The following is a 15,086-nucleotide window of genomic DNA, read 5'->3' on the forward strand; positions in this document are numbered from 1 at the left end:
TTTTTCCGTTTGCTCTTTTTATGTTTTTCTTATTTTTACTTTAGTCTTATTATAATACCAATTCGTTACACAAAGTTAAAATGATCACAGAAAAACTGCACTACACTTTCTTGGCCAATCCCCCTGAGTGGGTATGAGCCATAATCCCAGGGAAACAAAACAAAACAAAAGACACGCGTTACACCAGGAAGCAGACGCAGAAGAAGAAGACTGCGTCCGTGCCAGCACCTGTGTTCCGTTGCCGCATCGTCACAAGGAGCGTTCTAGTCCTGAAGAGGCTCAGCCATTGCTTTAAAAAGGTGATTATCTTTTGCCTTACATACAATCAAGTCCTGTGCATTGGGGGCTGAACAATGGTCATTTTTTGCCGAATCAGAGACACCGTATTTTCCTCCCTGCAAGTCTCTCGAAGCAGTCACTTTTTATGCTATGTTCATACCATAAGGCAGTCTAAATAGGCGAGTAAATATGATCTGTAACGTTTAGAATTTCACAAGTCATGAAATATCACTCGAAATCTTATTTAAATTTGATCCCCTTTATGAACCATGCTACAGGACAGCACTTCCCGGTCAGTATTTTTAAACGCACGACTACGCTGACACATGCTGTACTCTCCGCTTGCTAGTGGTACCAAGGACAAGTAAACTCAACCGAGTAAACCCAACCGAGGTAACGGTCAGGCTTGGCGTGCTTACGTTGTCCGCTTTCACGATTCAAAACAGGGTACAAATGGTAATAAGCTCACACATTTGAATTCTTCCCAGGAAATGCACTGTTCGCCACAACTGCAAATGCCGTTATCGAAATCTTACTCTACCCAGCAAATTCGCGTGGCTTTAGATAGACTGCTGGTAGTAATCTTTCACAATATATCCGCGTGGCATTTGGGAACCACTACCGGTAAACACATGTTTCTCGCTTGCTCATAACTAGCTTAGGAAAAGTAAGCGCGCACCTACGATGTTCAGCGGACAAAGGATAGTCTTGTTGAGTCCTACAATTTTGTTGTTCACTTGTGCTACGGGACGTAACGCTTCTACATTACGTAAATGAAAGCCTATGCCCCCCTCTTCGTCGTAATTCGACAATTGTGAATCGGACTTTTTTAAAATGTCGTTAAACATTAGTTTAAGAGGTTTTAGTTCTGAAAAAGCCCTACCAAAACGCCAGAGGGCAGCACAGCTAATGAAGAAGGTGGATTGTGTGACTGATATTCGGCAATATTAACTGGCAGATACGGCCTTGCATGTAAATTATAACCTATTGATTCCCAAGAAGTGTGTGTGTGTGTGTGTCGTATGTATATGTATGTGTTAAGTGTGTGTGTGTTTTAGTGTGTGCGCATTTGTGGGTATGTGTGGCCCTGGGTACGCGCGTGCGTGCGTGAGGGTAGAAGAAAACGAATGTCGCCCGTGAACTTTCTGTGGCACTTACTATTGTACTAATGTCTGAGTTACAGTCTTTTGCTATAAAACTGCACTCTCCATAAATTGACACGCTTACGCCAGTAAGTCTTTATTTGTTCAAACTTGCCAGGATCACGAGAAGTAGGTAAAAAGGGGGTAAGCTAATCTTGAGCAATTACGCTCAATTTAATGTATTTTCTTTGTACCAACAACATAAAAATACTGTTCACTATTACATTGGCAAATCACGTAGGCGAAAGAGCAAATTTTTATCACAATGAAGTGGAATAAGACAGCATCATTGTTATCGCGCGTTCCTTGAGAGAGATTTTTATATCTCCCTCTCTTCCCGTATTTACGGCGCTTGAGGATCACAATGAACTGCTCACTCATGAAAAAAATCTACATCACAAACATCGCTTTTTCAGATCCTTACACCCTACGAAACATTTCGCTATCGAAGAACTACGCTCTTTTATTGTGGACGCAGTTTCTGACCACCGGGAATCGAGGACGAGTAAACGCATCCTACGCTATAGCTTCGTGAATTATCACCACTGTGTGTTTTCGAAAGTGTGCGTCTTAGAATACTGCATGAAGTTACACATTTAGTATAACAATCCAGTCCCAACTGCGGTGAGCAGATGATGACCTCTTTTTTGACAGCGCTCATAAGAAAGGAAAACCTCGTGGCACTTTTTGATAACATGAGCAGCAAAATAGCATGAACTGAAAGAAAATGACAGGCCACTCCTTCAAGGAAGAACACAAAATCAAGCATGTGCACTGAAACTTTTCACATGGTGTTACCACGGCAGATTAACCAAAAGCGAATTTCTATAACCTTTCCCTTTCTATTCATGTTGTTTTTCAGCTCATACATAATACCGTTTTTTTATCAAGCCGCTTAGCCCACCACCATATTGCACCTTGAGGCCTCGTTGTTTCTGTCACGCGGTTGAAAACAGATACATTGCCTGAGACGCTCACTACTGCTGATATTGACACTTTAGCGAGAGTTCACTAAACTGGTGGCGGTACGTCGGCGTTTAGGCTTCACAGCGTTTGACCATCCTATAAGTGAAAGTAAATGCAGCGCTAGCAACGCAAACTAAAAATAAGACACGAGATGGCAAAGCAGATGACATAGTTAGCGGTGGTATTTCATCTCGTGTGTTACTTTGCGCCTGCATTTCAAATCGTTTCTGATGTACAACCGCAAGACCCAATGGACGTTTTTCATAATTCGCAAGTGCGCTTCCTCTGAACTGCTTTTCTTTTCAATGAGTAATGGTGGTGCCTGTCGTGGTTCATGTGGAGACGTGGTCCTAGGTCCTAGTCATGGGCATGCGTAGCGCTCGTAGTCAGGGAGGTGGAGGTCCATTGCTGCGCCCACCACCCTATCTATTAGGTAAATATTGGGGGAAAATTTTACGATCTCCCTCTTGTGTGGCTAGCAGAGTGCCCCGCTTCCGAGTCAATGTAGGGAGCAGATCTTGCGCCCCCTCTTACGTGACTAGGGGTCGGCGCCATCCCTTCTGCCCCCTTCGTGCGCACGCCTGAGTCCTAGTTGAACGTGCTCGTTCTTGTCTATTATGAGCGCTTAATTTTTAGAGGCGACTCAACATTTTCCCCATTATTGCGTACGCGAGACCCGCTTAAACAAGCTATTCGGACAGAATGACAAGCCACCAATATTCGCTCAAGCCATGTAGCAGGAAAGCAAACTTTACAATTTTGAAAAGGGTCTATTTTAGGCACAATTCAGAATGTCCTAATATTTTTAGCACATCGCCTACACGCTCCTACCCGCAAGCAACTAAACCAAGTATTACGCTATTTAGAACCTAGTACAATGATGTCTCCACAAAGCGGCAGATTGCGTAAAATGAAGGCAGCAGATTACAGTTTTTGCAACGCTTACGCACCGTAGCTTCGATGCGGCTATCCACCATGATATCCTCGGAGGAAGGCCGTCAGGACCCTCGCAACGACGACGTGAGCTTGTCGTTGCCTGTTCGTGAGATTGGCCAGGCGTCGTTCATGCTTTCACCAACGCCGGATTCTTCTCCGTCCGAGACGGGTGCACACCTCTCGATCGACGCCTGCGTTGGCACTGCCCTTATCGGCCGTGCAAGTGTGCCACACACGGCTATTGGGAGCGCCAGTCGTGATGAACGAACGATGAACGCTCAGCTGATCTCGACGGCGCTTCAGGTGTTCGTGCCCTTTATCCTGGCTGACTTCGGCTCCACCTTTGCTGGCATCCTGCTCGACGTGGTCAAGGTAAAAATGGCTGGAGTGTAACAACGAACTACTGAGTCACTCAAAATAAGAGCTTCATAAACAATTTTGATAAACGCTGTGAAATATAAAATGCGTTGTTGTAACAAGGGAGACACTCACAAATGAAGAAAGAAAAAAAAACGGACAGAAACAAGTAGGCGCAATCTCTCAATTGTGAATATTTCGTGAGGCAGCAATCAGAGCCGCTCCATGAAAAAAAAGGAAGAAAACGAGAGTACAAATAAAAGTTGAATATGTGAGAAAACATGGCTGATCTCTCTTTCTGGGAATCAGTATATCAGGAAAGAGAAACGTGTCATAACAGAAGGAGTTGACAGTTTATTTTGTTTTGTTCGTGCACAAAGGAGAACGAATATGTGCTACAGAAACAAATTATACTCTCACGCAAAGAACGGCAAGCAGTTCGAAACTTGCAGCGGGCAGCTCAAGGAGAAAGCACGCACGAAAGTAGCATACACGGGACGCGCGCAGAGGAACAACTGTCGCGGATCGAATTCTTACTTATTCGTGTGTGAGCAGCTTTGGATAAACTCAAATCGAGTAGCTAGCGAAGCAACCTTCGTGCTCTCCTTAATTACTGTAACTTAAAAGCAATCTTGCCGTGGAAGTGCAAGAGGTACATAGCGCCTTAATCGCGAGATTAGTGGGCGTGCATGAACGACCTCGTTTTGTGAAGACGCGCGCGCATCTTCAGACACAGGACGACGACCTTTACCGCGTCCCCAATGCACGTCTTTCGGGCCATTTCGCTATAAATGTGAACGCGCTGAACGGCCTCTAATGTATATGAAAAGCTGGGCAACGTACACTCCATGGTCTAGTGGTTTTGTTCCGCCCACTATGGCATGGGAGGTTGTATGTTCGAAACCCGGGGAAAAGTTTGCCATTGGTTAGGATATATTATGTGCGACATCAGTGACGGAAATAGGCCAGCGGAGTTGTGGTGCACCTCGGCAAAAACACATTTGTGGTAAAACCGATAAATCTAGAGATCCTATCGTGGGCATGGGTAGGGTTTCCCATTTAGTGTGATAGTGAATTTTCATCGCACTCGCCCCCCCTCCCTCTTCGTTGGCAAAATCCAAACGACAACGTGCTTTACATTGGGTTAAGGAATTGGAAATTATGCGGAGACTTCCTTCATCCAAGGGCTAGCCTGAGTTGAAGACGGGAAGTAGACAGTTCCTGAAATGCAACGTCAGGTGTCTTCAGCTGCCAATAGTTTAAAATACCAGTGTATTCGTAATTGAACAAACGTATGAGGCAGACTCTACAAACACCCTTTTAAGTGATTAAAAGAATGTCGCGTCCCTGTGTCTCTCCTGTACGCACTCCTATGATGCTATATATGCAAATATTGACTTGAGGCAGTACATCATTTTTAGAATCGTTCACAAATTTGTTGCAGTTTCATCATAACATTCGAGCAGTACTCAGCTTTCAGATGGCTGGCGGTGAAACCCGATGTGTTGCTTAGATATCACACATTGCCAGCGTCATAGCATATTTCAAAGAAAAAACCTGCTAAAAAATAAGGCGTTATTACATGCTTGACGTGCCTTCACTGCTGGATTAGCGCAATGGAGCGTACCAAAACTTTATTCCATAAAAACGAGAACAACACGTATTTATGACACTAGACACTCCATTGAGTTCATGTGCATGCACTGGTCCTGTGCGTGTCGCTTTTAACAATTCCTTCAAGTATTTCGGCAAAAAAAGTAACGTGTAAGATATTTCCCATCAAAGTCCTAATCACATACCCTGAATTGATTATTCGCATAATGTCAAGCTTCGAAACCTTCAAATTAATAAATTGTTCCCCATCGCGTCCTTTAAAACGGCACTGCACGACCTGCGGTAATAGTGCGGAATATAAACTGTTGTATCACGTAGTTCCAGTATCCTTCATTCGCAGTAATTGTATTACCTCGTATTTCAATGTGAATGGTTCTAGTTGCGACTTATGAATTTAGTAAGAAAATCGCAGCGAACTTTGTGCCTCTTTAAGCACGACCAAGCAGATTGTCGTTATTGTTTTTGACGGCCACGTATTTAATGTAAACAAAGTGGCTGACCAAAAGCAACCACCTTCTAAAAATAGGCGGACTTATTGGGTTGAGTAGCTATCCAATTTAAACCATCATTAGGTCTTTGTAAATGGAGTTCCGTCAAATTGAACGAATAAAACTATTTGCATTGTTTTAAAAGTTCTATTTAAAGCTTTGTTTTAATGTATGGTACAACTGAAATTTGTTTTTTTTATGTAAAACCTGGCCACATATGCTATGCTTAGGTGTCCTGGTCGAATGGTTAGTAAAACAGATTTTACCCTTACTGAAAATAAAAATACATAGTTTTTGCTTATACACGCAATGCAGCATGAGGTGGTCGCTCAAGTTCTAGTACTACACGTGGATGTGGGTCTTACTGATCACAACCGAAAAATTTTAGAAATTTTCAAGCTGGATTAAATCATAGCAATATCGTTTGATTGCTCGCGGGAAATCTTAAGTGACACTTGTTGAGTTTAGCTCCTCTGTAATAAGATGCAAAGAATTGAGAGAAAAAAATGTTCAGACTTTTATTGGTGTTAGGGTACACCGCATTCTGTTTTGCGACTACACCTTGTTTGAGCCTGCTCTATATGTTCTCATTTCAACAATGCAGGAGTGGCCGGTGTATGTGATAGTGCACCACATATTCGTGGTCATTCCACCCTTGCTGGGACTCAACGGCAACCTGGAGCAGACCCTGGTTGCGAGGCTTAGCACCCAGGTGCGTATTCAGTGTGCCACTCTTCGACCCACATAATACAGAACTAATCCACGTCCTCGCTTGTCTATTCCACTTGCACTATTCGAATGTGCGTTTTCATGCGTGCCTGTAAGAATGTAGCTTTCAGTTGCTCTGTAGAGTGTCATGTTTTAATTTTAATCACACCCTCATCTAAATTACAAAACTTATTGATTTTCGATGGCGTCTTCCGTAGCATAAGCTCCTCTTGATGTTTGCATTTCATAAAACAACGAACCCATTGTTTCTTGTTTACTCACACTTTTAAGACGCCTTACTGAAGTATATGTTTCACCCTAATACTCGCAGTTTCATGGACTTTAAGTCTTTTCTATAAGCGTGTTCCCCGCTTCACTACTGTTATTACGCACAATTTTATGAAGATGTGAAGAGGAATCGTCTATAATATGGTATCCTGAAGCTACTTAAGTACAGTTACTAGACAAAATGCAGTCATTATTTGAACCAGTGTATCCTAAAAGAGAAGCAAAGTTCACTAATTCAGGTGTGCTTGTTAAGGTAATAAAAATGTAAAATCCTTCAGCGCTCTGTAAACAGGCACAAAATAAAGGTGACGTTTTGAAAGTCCTTGAAATTTGATGCTACAATTGCCACTTACCATAAATTTAGTCACTTTTTATCGCAAAAACAATGCAATAGACACAGATTCGTCTACACAACTTGGCATGCATACTGGAACTTATGCTTGTAAAGTTAAAAGTACACTAAAGTATTTTGACTATTTCCGCCAGAAAGAAAGCTCAATGCATGACATGATCTAAAACGACAAGTTTATCAACGACAGTGCGCTACTTACCGTGTAGTTAGGGTAAATTCACAAGAACACAAGCGCCGCAGTCAGACATTCTTAAAATGATCCCGATTACATCGAATGAACCACGTAAAGTTATTCCATAGTAATTTGTTTACCTGCACTAAATAAAGAACCTTCCGTGCATCAAAATACGCAATCAAGTGCCGCTTTTTGTATCTGTTTGAAAAATGGAAAAAAGAACTGGCAGACGTAACTATGGAGAATGGCGCGAGTGGTTCAAAAATGCAATTTCCGCGTGGTTACACTACACAGATGGTGCCATATAGCGGGGCACAGTTGAACCAAAAAACGTCTACAATCTTGGAACCGATGGCGGGAAGTTGATCTATGGCCGTATTTTCTGCTGTGGCTCCCACTGCTTTCGATCTGCTGCTAGAAAGCCGGGCAACATCGTGCATTGCAACAGTGACGGGAGTTGGTCGAACTGTGCACTTTTTGAGGCGAGTAATTTAAAGTGCGCTAACCTGTTGCGGACCACTAAAACGGCATTTTATTTCAAAATAGGCCTTTCGTTGGCACAAAAGGAACACACAAGGTTTATGGACCAATATTTATACAGTCAACGTCGACCTAATAGTTGCCTTTAGTATCTCTTTAGAGGACATCGAAGTCATGGCCCGCTAAGGTAAAGCGTTGTGGCAAAGCAAACTTTCAATCGCTAGGAAACAAAATACGCAGTCATAACTTAGTTATGAACTTTTTCAAGGGAGTTCTTGAATCCATTCAATATGACATACCCAACAAAAACTGATGACGGTGGAGCCCTTATATCAATTTCTGGCGTACAAGTTACACATGTGGCCTCCGTCAGATTGAGAATGAATTAAGCATAATCATAATATATTTCATAATTCAGAGATGCATCTCCCCCTCTCTCCCTCCAACTCCACGCCCTCGCAATTTTTTCCGTTTTGAGGGAATACCTGTTTCCATTTGAAGAACCCAATTCAAAATGGCGGCCTCCTTATCGCCACCATGCCCGCTTTCAAAGTTGCCCTCTACTACTTTTTGCTTGTTTTGAAGGAGAGGGTACGAAGCACGCATACAGAAGCACTGAAGAAAGTAGTGCAGAATTGAAGACAAAATGTCGAAATGACGGCTCTAGCACATACTGAATGCAGGAATTTTCCTTAACCATGCATAATATTACATAGCATAGCAAGAAGGTGTGAAGGGAAGTTAGGGCGAGGAGCAGTCTTGTGAGGATGACGGATGAAATTGGGAGGCGAGAGGGTGAAACATGACGTAGTCTTATAAGGTTCACTTTAACAAAGAGCTAGAGCTTGCGCCCAGGCATATGAGGAATAAATGTGTAGCTTTGCTGCAGAATGAGTGATCCGGACACAAAAGTAAGTCGTCCTGGCCGCGCGGTCTTGCTGCACGTCAGCGAATTCCAGTCCGAGCGTATCTTGATAACGCTGCCTCAACATCCTTACAATGTTCCCGTGGATGAGCCACACTTTTTCATGTGATAAGATTAGAAGGCTTGTTTCGCAGATATGCTGGCGTCTGCATCGAGGCCGGCATCGTTCGTCGGCAGCAAAAAATTATGATCTTGTCCATGATTGACACAAGAGTCAAATGAAATGAATGAACAATAAACATGTCCGGGACCAAGTGAGGATCGAATCCCAGCCAATTTCTTTTCAAGCAAGTATTCTGCCATACAGCCACGTCGATGCTTGGAAATGCAGCTAAAATTACTTCCTCTACTTAGAAATGCAGTCAAAACAACTTTCATGCTTTAAAAACACAAGAGCGTTGTATACAGGCTTCATAATATAACCTGGCATAGCACTGTGAAAATCGAGTGGTACAGGAGTACATTGACACTGGGTGTAATAACACCCTATAATCATAATGACGTCGTGGATTGAAGCCGGCCACAGATGACAAAAACATGGACGTTAAGGCATGTATCCCCTTGCTACCATGTAGTAAGTGCATAGAAAGCTAAAAACAGATACTTAGTTCGCATAAATGTTTCTGGTTGAAAGTGTGCTACCCTCTACAGAGAGTACAGGTATATGCTTAACTTCATTGACACAAGCTACTTTCAGCTTTATCGCTTACTTTGAAGTAATCCATGATTTGAACTTTTCGGGTTATATGACACATAAAACATTTTAATCGAGGTTTTTGAAATACGCACTTTTAAGAAGAGGACATTGCTCTCGCGTTACAGTTTGAACCCATTATAACCGAACGTACTTTTCAAAGTACACTTCAATTTTCGGGAATAGAAAATACTGAATATATTATTCTGAACTTGTTCACTAAAATTTAGAATGCCGAACGTCCCAGCAAGCTAATTGTAAATGGCATATTCACTCGGTTCTGATCTTTTTTGTTTTATAAGTCGTTAAACTTTATAAAAAGTATAAGGAATCTTAGAACTAATAAAATTTTCCTATATTTAGAAAAACGAGAATCCGTCAAACGCACGTAGTCACTGCTGCTTTACCGAAATTAATTTCAGTTTTCCCATTTATAAATTTCAAAAACGAATTTCTTGTGCTTCAGCAAGAACAAAATACTCTTTCCAACGCGCAAGATGCACATAGAGTGCATAGGTTTGCTTTGAGGTATAATAAAATGTGGGTGTATTTTGTATTCCACTTTAGGACTTCATGGGAGCACACATGGCCTGTTGTGCATTGCCTCAGAGTCTAAACTATAACTTTTTTGGAGGTGTGGTATGGGGGGTAGGTAGGCTTTTTTTGCTCATATGAGGCTCACGAGACTGCACCAGTTGTGCGTTGGTGGTGCCTCGGCGCCGCCTTCAGGGCCACCCACGGTAGTATTCTGTCGTAAACGCATTTGTGTGGCATTGAAGGAGGTGGTAAGTCAAGCTCAAGAAAATTAGCGTGTATGAATACGGGCGTAGGACTGAAGATGTACTGAGATGGCTCAATGGGCCCCGCGACACTTTTACTAAAGCATTATTTAGCAGTGAAACGCGTGTAGCCGTGATTACTGAAACAAATGCAACAAGACTGATGAAAATTGGTGCACAGAAAGTGAAATTATGAGTCCTCAAAGTTCAATACTTTAGCAGACGACAACGAGAAACGTTCTCTTTCAAATGTTACTCGCCTGATGACGTCAAAGACCACTTCCAATCACAGCGCGCGTCTCATAAGGACATCCTAAAAATGTCATCTCTTGGTGGCTTTCACACAATACCTCTTGATCGCTTTTTTGAGGGTGTGATGGCCTGCTTACCACAATTCACATGCGTCGAGTAGCAGATGCTCCCATGGTCACACAATGTAGGATACACACATGCGCTTTGGGCAAGGTCTCATCTCAGTTTGCAGTGCAAGGTGCGTTCAATTCGGCAACGCGGCCATCACGGCCTGTTGCATTTTCGGCTCGCTAAATACTCGGTACAAGCTTCCACATTTAGTTGCCGGTGTGCCATAGCATCGTTCGCAGGTTAAGTGTTGTGTTCGTTGTTCTGAAAACACATCATTTCGAGAGAGGAATGATTTCATTCTGAGAAAAAAAAATTTTTTGCTGTTTTAGCATTCACTCGTAGGCCTAGCTACCACCATATAAATATGGCCTGCTATTTCTCGCATCAAGCTAATCAAAATAGTACGGTGTTTTTTGTCACGCCACATGACTTGACGTCACTTCTTATAATAAGAATAGCCGCTGTGTGTCGCGGTAGCCTGAAAAAAGGCAGTATATCCCGTGGAATAAATTACAACTGCGTCGTATTTGACGTTGTCGTGTGTGCAATGATAGTTATGGGTTCCACAGCACCAGAATAACTAATAATAAATACGTCTTCAAATAGTGTCACAGGCCTCCTTTGAGGCTCTTTTATAGTAGAGTATATCCTATATTAAAATAGTTCAACCTTATTTCCGAATGCAATATACTACAAGGCATATTTTATTTATCTCCCAGGCAAACTTGGGCAACCTGAACCGGGTTCGCGAACAACTACCCATGATATTTGCAAACATCGCCCTTTTGCAGGTAACGTACCTACTTCTGCTCATTTAATTACTGCTACAATCTTCGAAAGCTTTCGATAGTGAACTGTAAGGAAAATATATTTCACATGAATATTAAGTGGTCATAATTGAGATTACTATATAGGGTGAATAAATATATGAACAAAACAACCCAATAAATAGTTTTACGATTTCGTTCTGCAATGCAATGTTCATTGTTTTCACTGAAAACCACTGCTTTTGCTAGATTTAGTTTCGTGTAAGTAGGTATTCCGTGTAGCATTTCTGTTCATCATTTCATACTGTGGTTATAAAATTCCTGCCTGTGCGATATCTTGAAAAAGGCCTGCATGATGATAACTTCTTGTGATAACTTGTCTGGTGTATGAAACAAATGAGTAATTATTTGTGTTCTGTTATGCCAGCACTGACACTGATGTAGTTCACGTGTATCAAAACTATAAACGCTAAAAACATGCTTTCGACTATAAAAAAAGTATTTCTTGTTAAGTATTTCAAGTAGGAATACACAGGGGACATGGATGGGGTAGTTTTGTTGGAAGTACTACAGGTTGATGAATGTGAAAGCTGCTCCTGTAGATGCAGAGCTCTCATCATTTTGTGGAAACAGAAAACAAGTGTGGCAGTGGCACAGGTTGTAGGGGCAAACTTCTCCATTGTAATCATCAAAAATGCAACTCTAAGCACGCTAACACTGATTTGCGCACTTAATTGGTCACAATCTGCGGACGCACTTGCTTCAACTATATGCAGAAACACCATTTATACTATACTTTGCCTTGTCACGTTGTTTTGTCTGGATAATTTATAGGCAATAAAAATAAATATAACAGTATTATAAATATTCAGTATATAGGTTGAAGTCGCATTCCTTTATATTTACTACGCGGGTCTCAGTAAAACTTTGCAGCAATCTTTTTCTACAAAAAGATCAACAAAGAGTTCGATTCGGGAGCATGATAGAATTGACAAGTATTCACACAGGCCACACTCGAGTAGAATGATCACTTTGGGAGATATATGCAAAAAAAGTTATTTTTCAATGTCGCAAGAACTTGTAAAGCGTAGGTTGACGGGCGTAAGTTCATAGGTTGATTGTAGTTTGGCAATTCATAAAGGCTTCAGTGTGCCGTTGAGACAAAAAAGGCTAAATTATCATCTATGGTGAATGTTCGCTGTCGCTGTCTTGAATAAATTCGATAACAAAGTTCACGTTACTTAACTTTAAACATGAAACGTAACACCAGCATAAAAGTTTACATTTTTAGTATAGAATCACAAACGGCCACAACTCTACAAATAGTAGTTTTCCAAATGTAATGATGAAGTTTTTCCTGTTTTGTGGTACTTTCAATACCATTAGCTCAAAGTTTGCATTGCTGGAAACAGTAGAGTTACATATTTTAGGTGCGAAGCTTTTGGGGTTGTGGGTCTATCCCTCCTCTCTAATAGTCTGTTGTAGTAGCCTCTTTCAGTCAGTTTTAAAGATTGCTCACTAGATGGCGTTGTATATATGTGTCTTCTGGGTGAACAACTCGCAGCTAAAGCTAACAATCGTAACCTCGTTGTAATTGCGGGAGGGCTAAATGACGTCCTGAAAAAAGAATCGTCAGGACTAGCGACGACCTTGGCGAAAGGAGTGGATGACATGCGCGCCGTGTCCCCCCAGGTGCAAATTGTAGTATGCACAGTACCGGAAGTACCAGTACGCAACGTCAACCTGCAAAGAGCGGTTGTCGACGCAAACAAAGAGATATGGCGAATTAGTCGAGAGAAGGGTTTCGAGGTAGTGGATTTAAACAGGGAAGTGCACAGGTGGGGTGGATTCCAAAGAGACAAGATTCATTTCGATAAGAGGCTTGGACACGAGGTGGGCTGGCGACTGGCAGGACGCGCAGTAGCTTTTTTTGGGGGCTCACGGGCCCTTCGGAGTCCGGGGTAGCTCGTAACAGGGAAAACAACCAGGAGGACGCTTTGACAGGTAGAATTGCGAAAAACCAGAAAAAAGGTAAAAGAAAAAGGAAAAAGGCGCGTGTTGCAATTAGTTACATAAACATGCAGGGTGGCAGAAAGAAGGCAAAATGGTTAGAGATTGAGGAGCAGTTAAACAAAGAACAGATAGGCGTGTATGCGGTTACAGAAACACACCTTAGAGACTTGGAAGAGCCACCACATATTGAAAATTATGTTTGGGAAGGGTGTAACAGGACCATATCGGAAAGGAAAGGTGGGGGTGTAGGAATGCTAATTCATCGCGGAGCCAAATGGGTTAGAGTGAAACAGACGTGTTCAGAGCACCTCTGGGTTCTGGGCACAGTAGGTGGAAAGGAAACGTGGCTAGGGGTAGCCTACTTGTGGACGGGGAATAACTGCAGAGAAAAGAATCAGGAGATAGTGGATTGCATGAGTGCGGATATAAAGGAATTTGGTAATGGGGCCGAAATCATCCTTCTAGGGGACATGAATGCCCACATACATGACCTTGACGGATATTCAGACACCAATGGGAAGTTATTACTAGATCTTTGCGAGCAACATAGTCTGGAGATAATTAACACGGGGCCTAAATGTGACGGCCAGATCACATGGGAAGTCGGAAACAAGCAATCAAGTATTGATTATTGTCTCATGACTGAAGGAATTTACCACAAACTGACAGAAATGAGGATGGACGAGGAAGGCATTAACAGCTTGGGTAGTGATCATAAACGAATAACATTACAAATGGGATACGAAACTGAAAATATGAGCATGGAATCAAAGTCTGGCAGCTCGTATTTAAATGACAAACAAATAATAAATATAGCCGCAAGAGTCGAGGAAGAAGTAGGCGAAATACCAGGCAAGGACTGGGAGTATAGTGAGCTGTTACATCTAATGACGAAGGAGATAGGGAAAGAGAAGAAAACTGTTTGCTGGAAAGGAAAAAGGAAGCCAAAAAGTTGGTGGAACAAGGAAATCCGGGAGGCGATCGAGAAGCGACGCGAAGCATCACGGGAGCATAGAAAGGCAAAAAAGGAGAAACGGCCGCAGGACGAAGTCAAAAAAATATGGGAAATATATTTAGAGAAAAAATCCCTTGTACAGAAATTGGTAGAGGCAAAAATTAAAGGTGAAAGGGAACGCTGGATGACAGAGATACACGAAAAAAAAGGGGGCCGCGCCTAGGATTTTTTGGAGCCACATAAAGGCGCTAGGTAGGAAGTCTGTCACAACGCAACAACATATTCTAGATGAAGGAGGAAATCAATTGGAAGGGTACGAAGCGCTAGGTTACATCCAAAAGGTAACAGCCGATTTGTTTCAAAAGAGCGTCCAGGGGATCTCCCCGGTGAGTAAAAGTGTGACGGAGAAAGCAACAGAGGAAGAGCTAGTACTTGATAATTTCAACTGGAAAAAGGCCGAAGGAAAAATTCCAAAGCGCACTGCCGCGGGTTTAGATGGGATTCCCGTTAGCCTCATTAACGAACTAGGACATAACACTAAAGAAGCATTGTTAAAAGCAGTAGAAAAAAGCTTAAAGGACGGACAAATACTGGACAGTTGGCGACAAAGTAGAATGAACTTAATCTATAAAGGCAAGGGAGAAAAGGACAAGATTCGCTCGTATAGACCACTAACCATTACATCGGTACTATACAGGTTGGCGATGCAAGCAGTAAAAATGAAAATAGAAACATGGGCCGAACATAACGATATTTTGGGAGAACTTCAGAACGGATTTCGAGTCGACAGGCGGTTAGACGATAA

At 42.2% G+C, this 15,086-nt stretch overlaps 1 protein-coding gene across 1 annotated transcript in view; it reads left to right on the forward strand.

Moving 5' to 3' along the window:
• Positions 1-3,452: 3,452 nt before the first annotated feature.
• Positions 3,453-15,086, forward strand: part of LOC142784779 (solute carrier family 41 member 1-like) — a 39,468-nt gene continuing 27,834 nt past the window's right edge. Inside the window, exons 1-3 of the mRNA XM_075883279.1 lie at positions 3,453-3,695; positions 6,387-6,494; positions 11,266-11,337. Coding sequence (XP_075739394.1) covers positions 3,453-3,695; positions 6,387-6,494; positions 11,266-11,337 — 423 coding nt within the window. The remainder of the gene's footprint in view (positions 3,696-6,386; positions 6,495-11,265; positions 11,338-15,086) is intronic.

Source organism: Rhipicephalus microplus, unplaced genomic scaffold, assembly GCF_043290135.1.
Source record: "Rhipicephalus microplus isolate Deutch F79 unplaced genomic scaffold, USDA_Rmic scaffold_15, whole genome shotgun sequence".
In the NCBI taxonomy this organism is placed as follows: domain Eukaryota; kingdom Metazoa; phylum Arthropoda; class Arachnida; order Ixodida; family Ixodidae; genus Rhipicephalus; species Rhipicephalus microplus.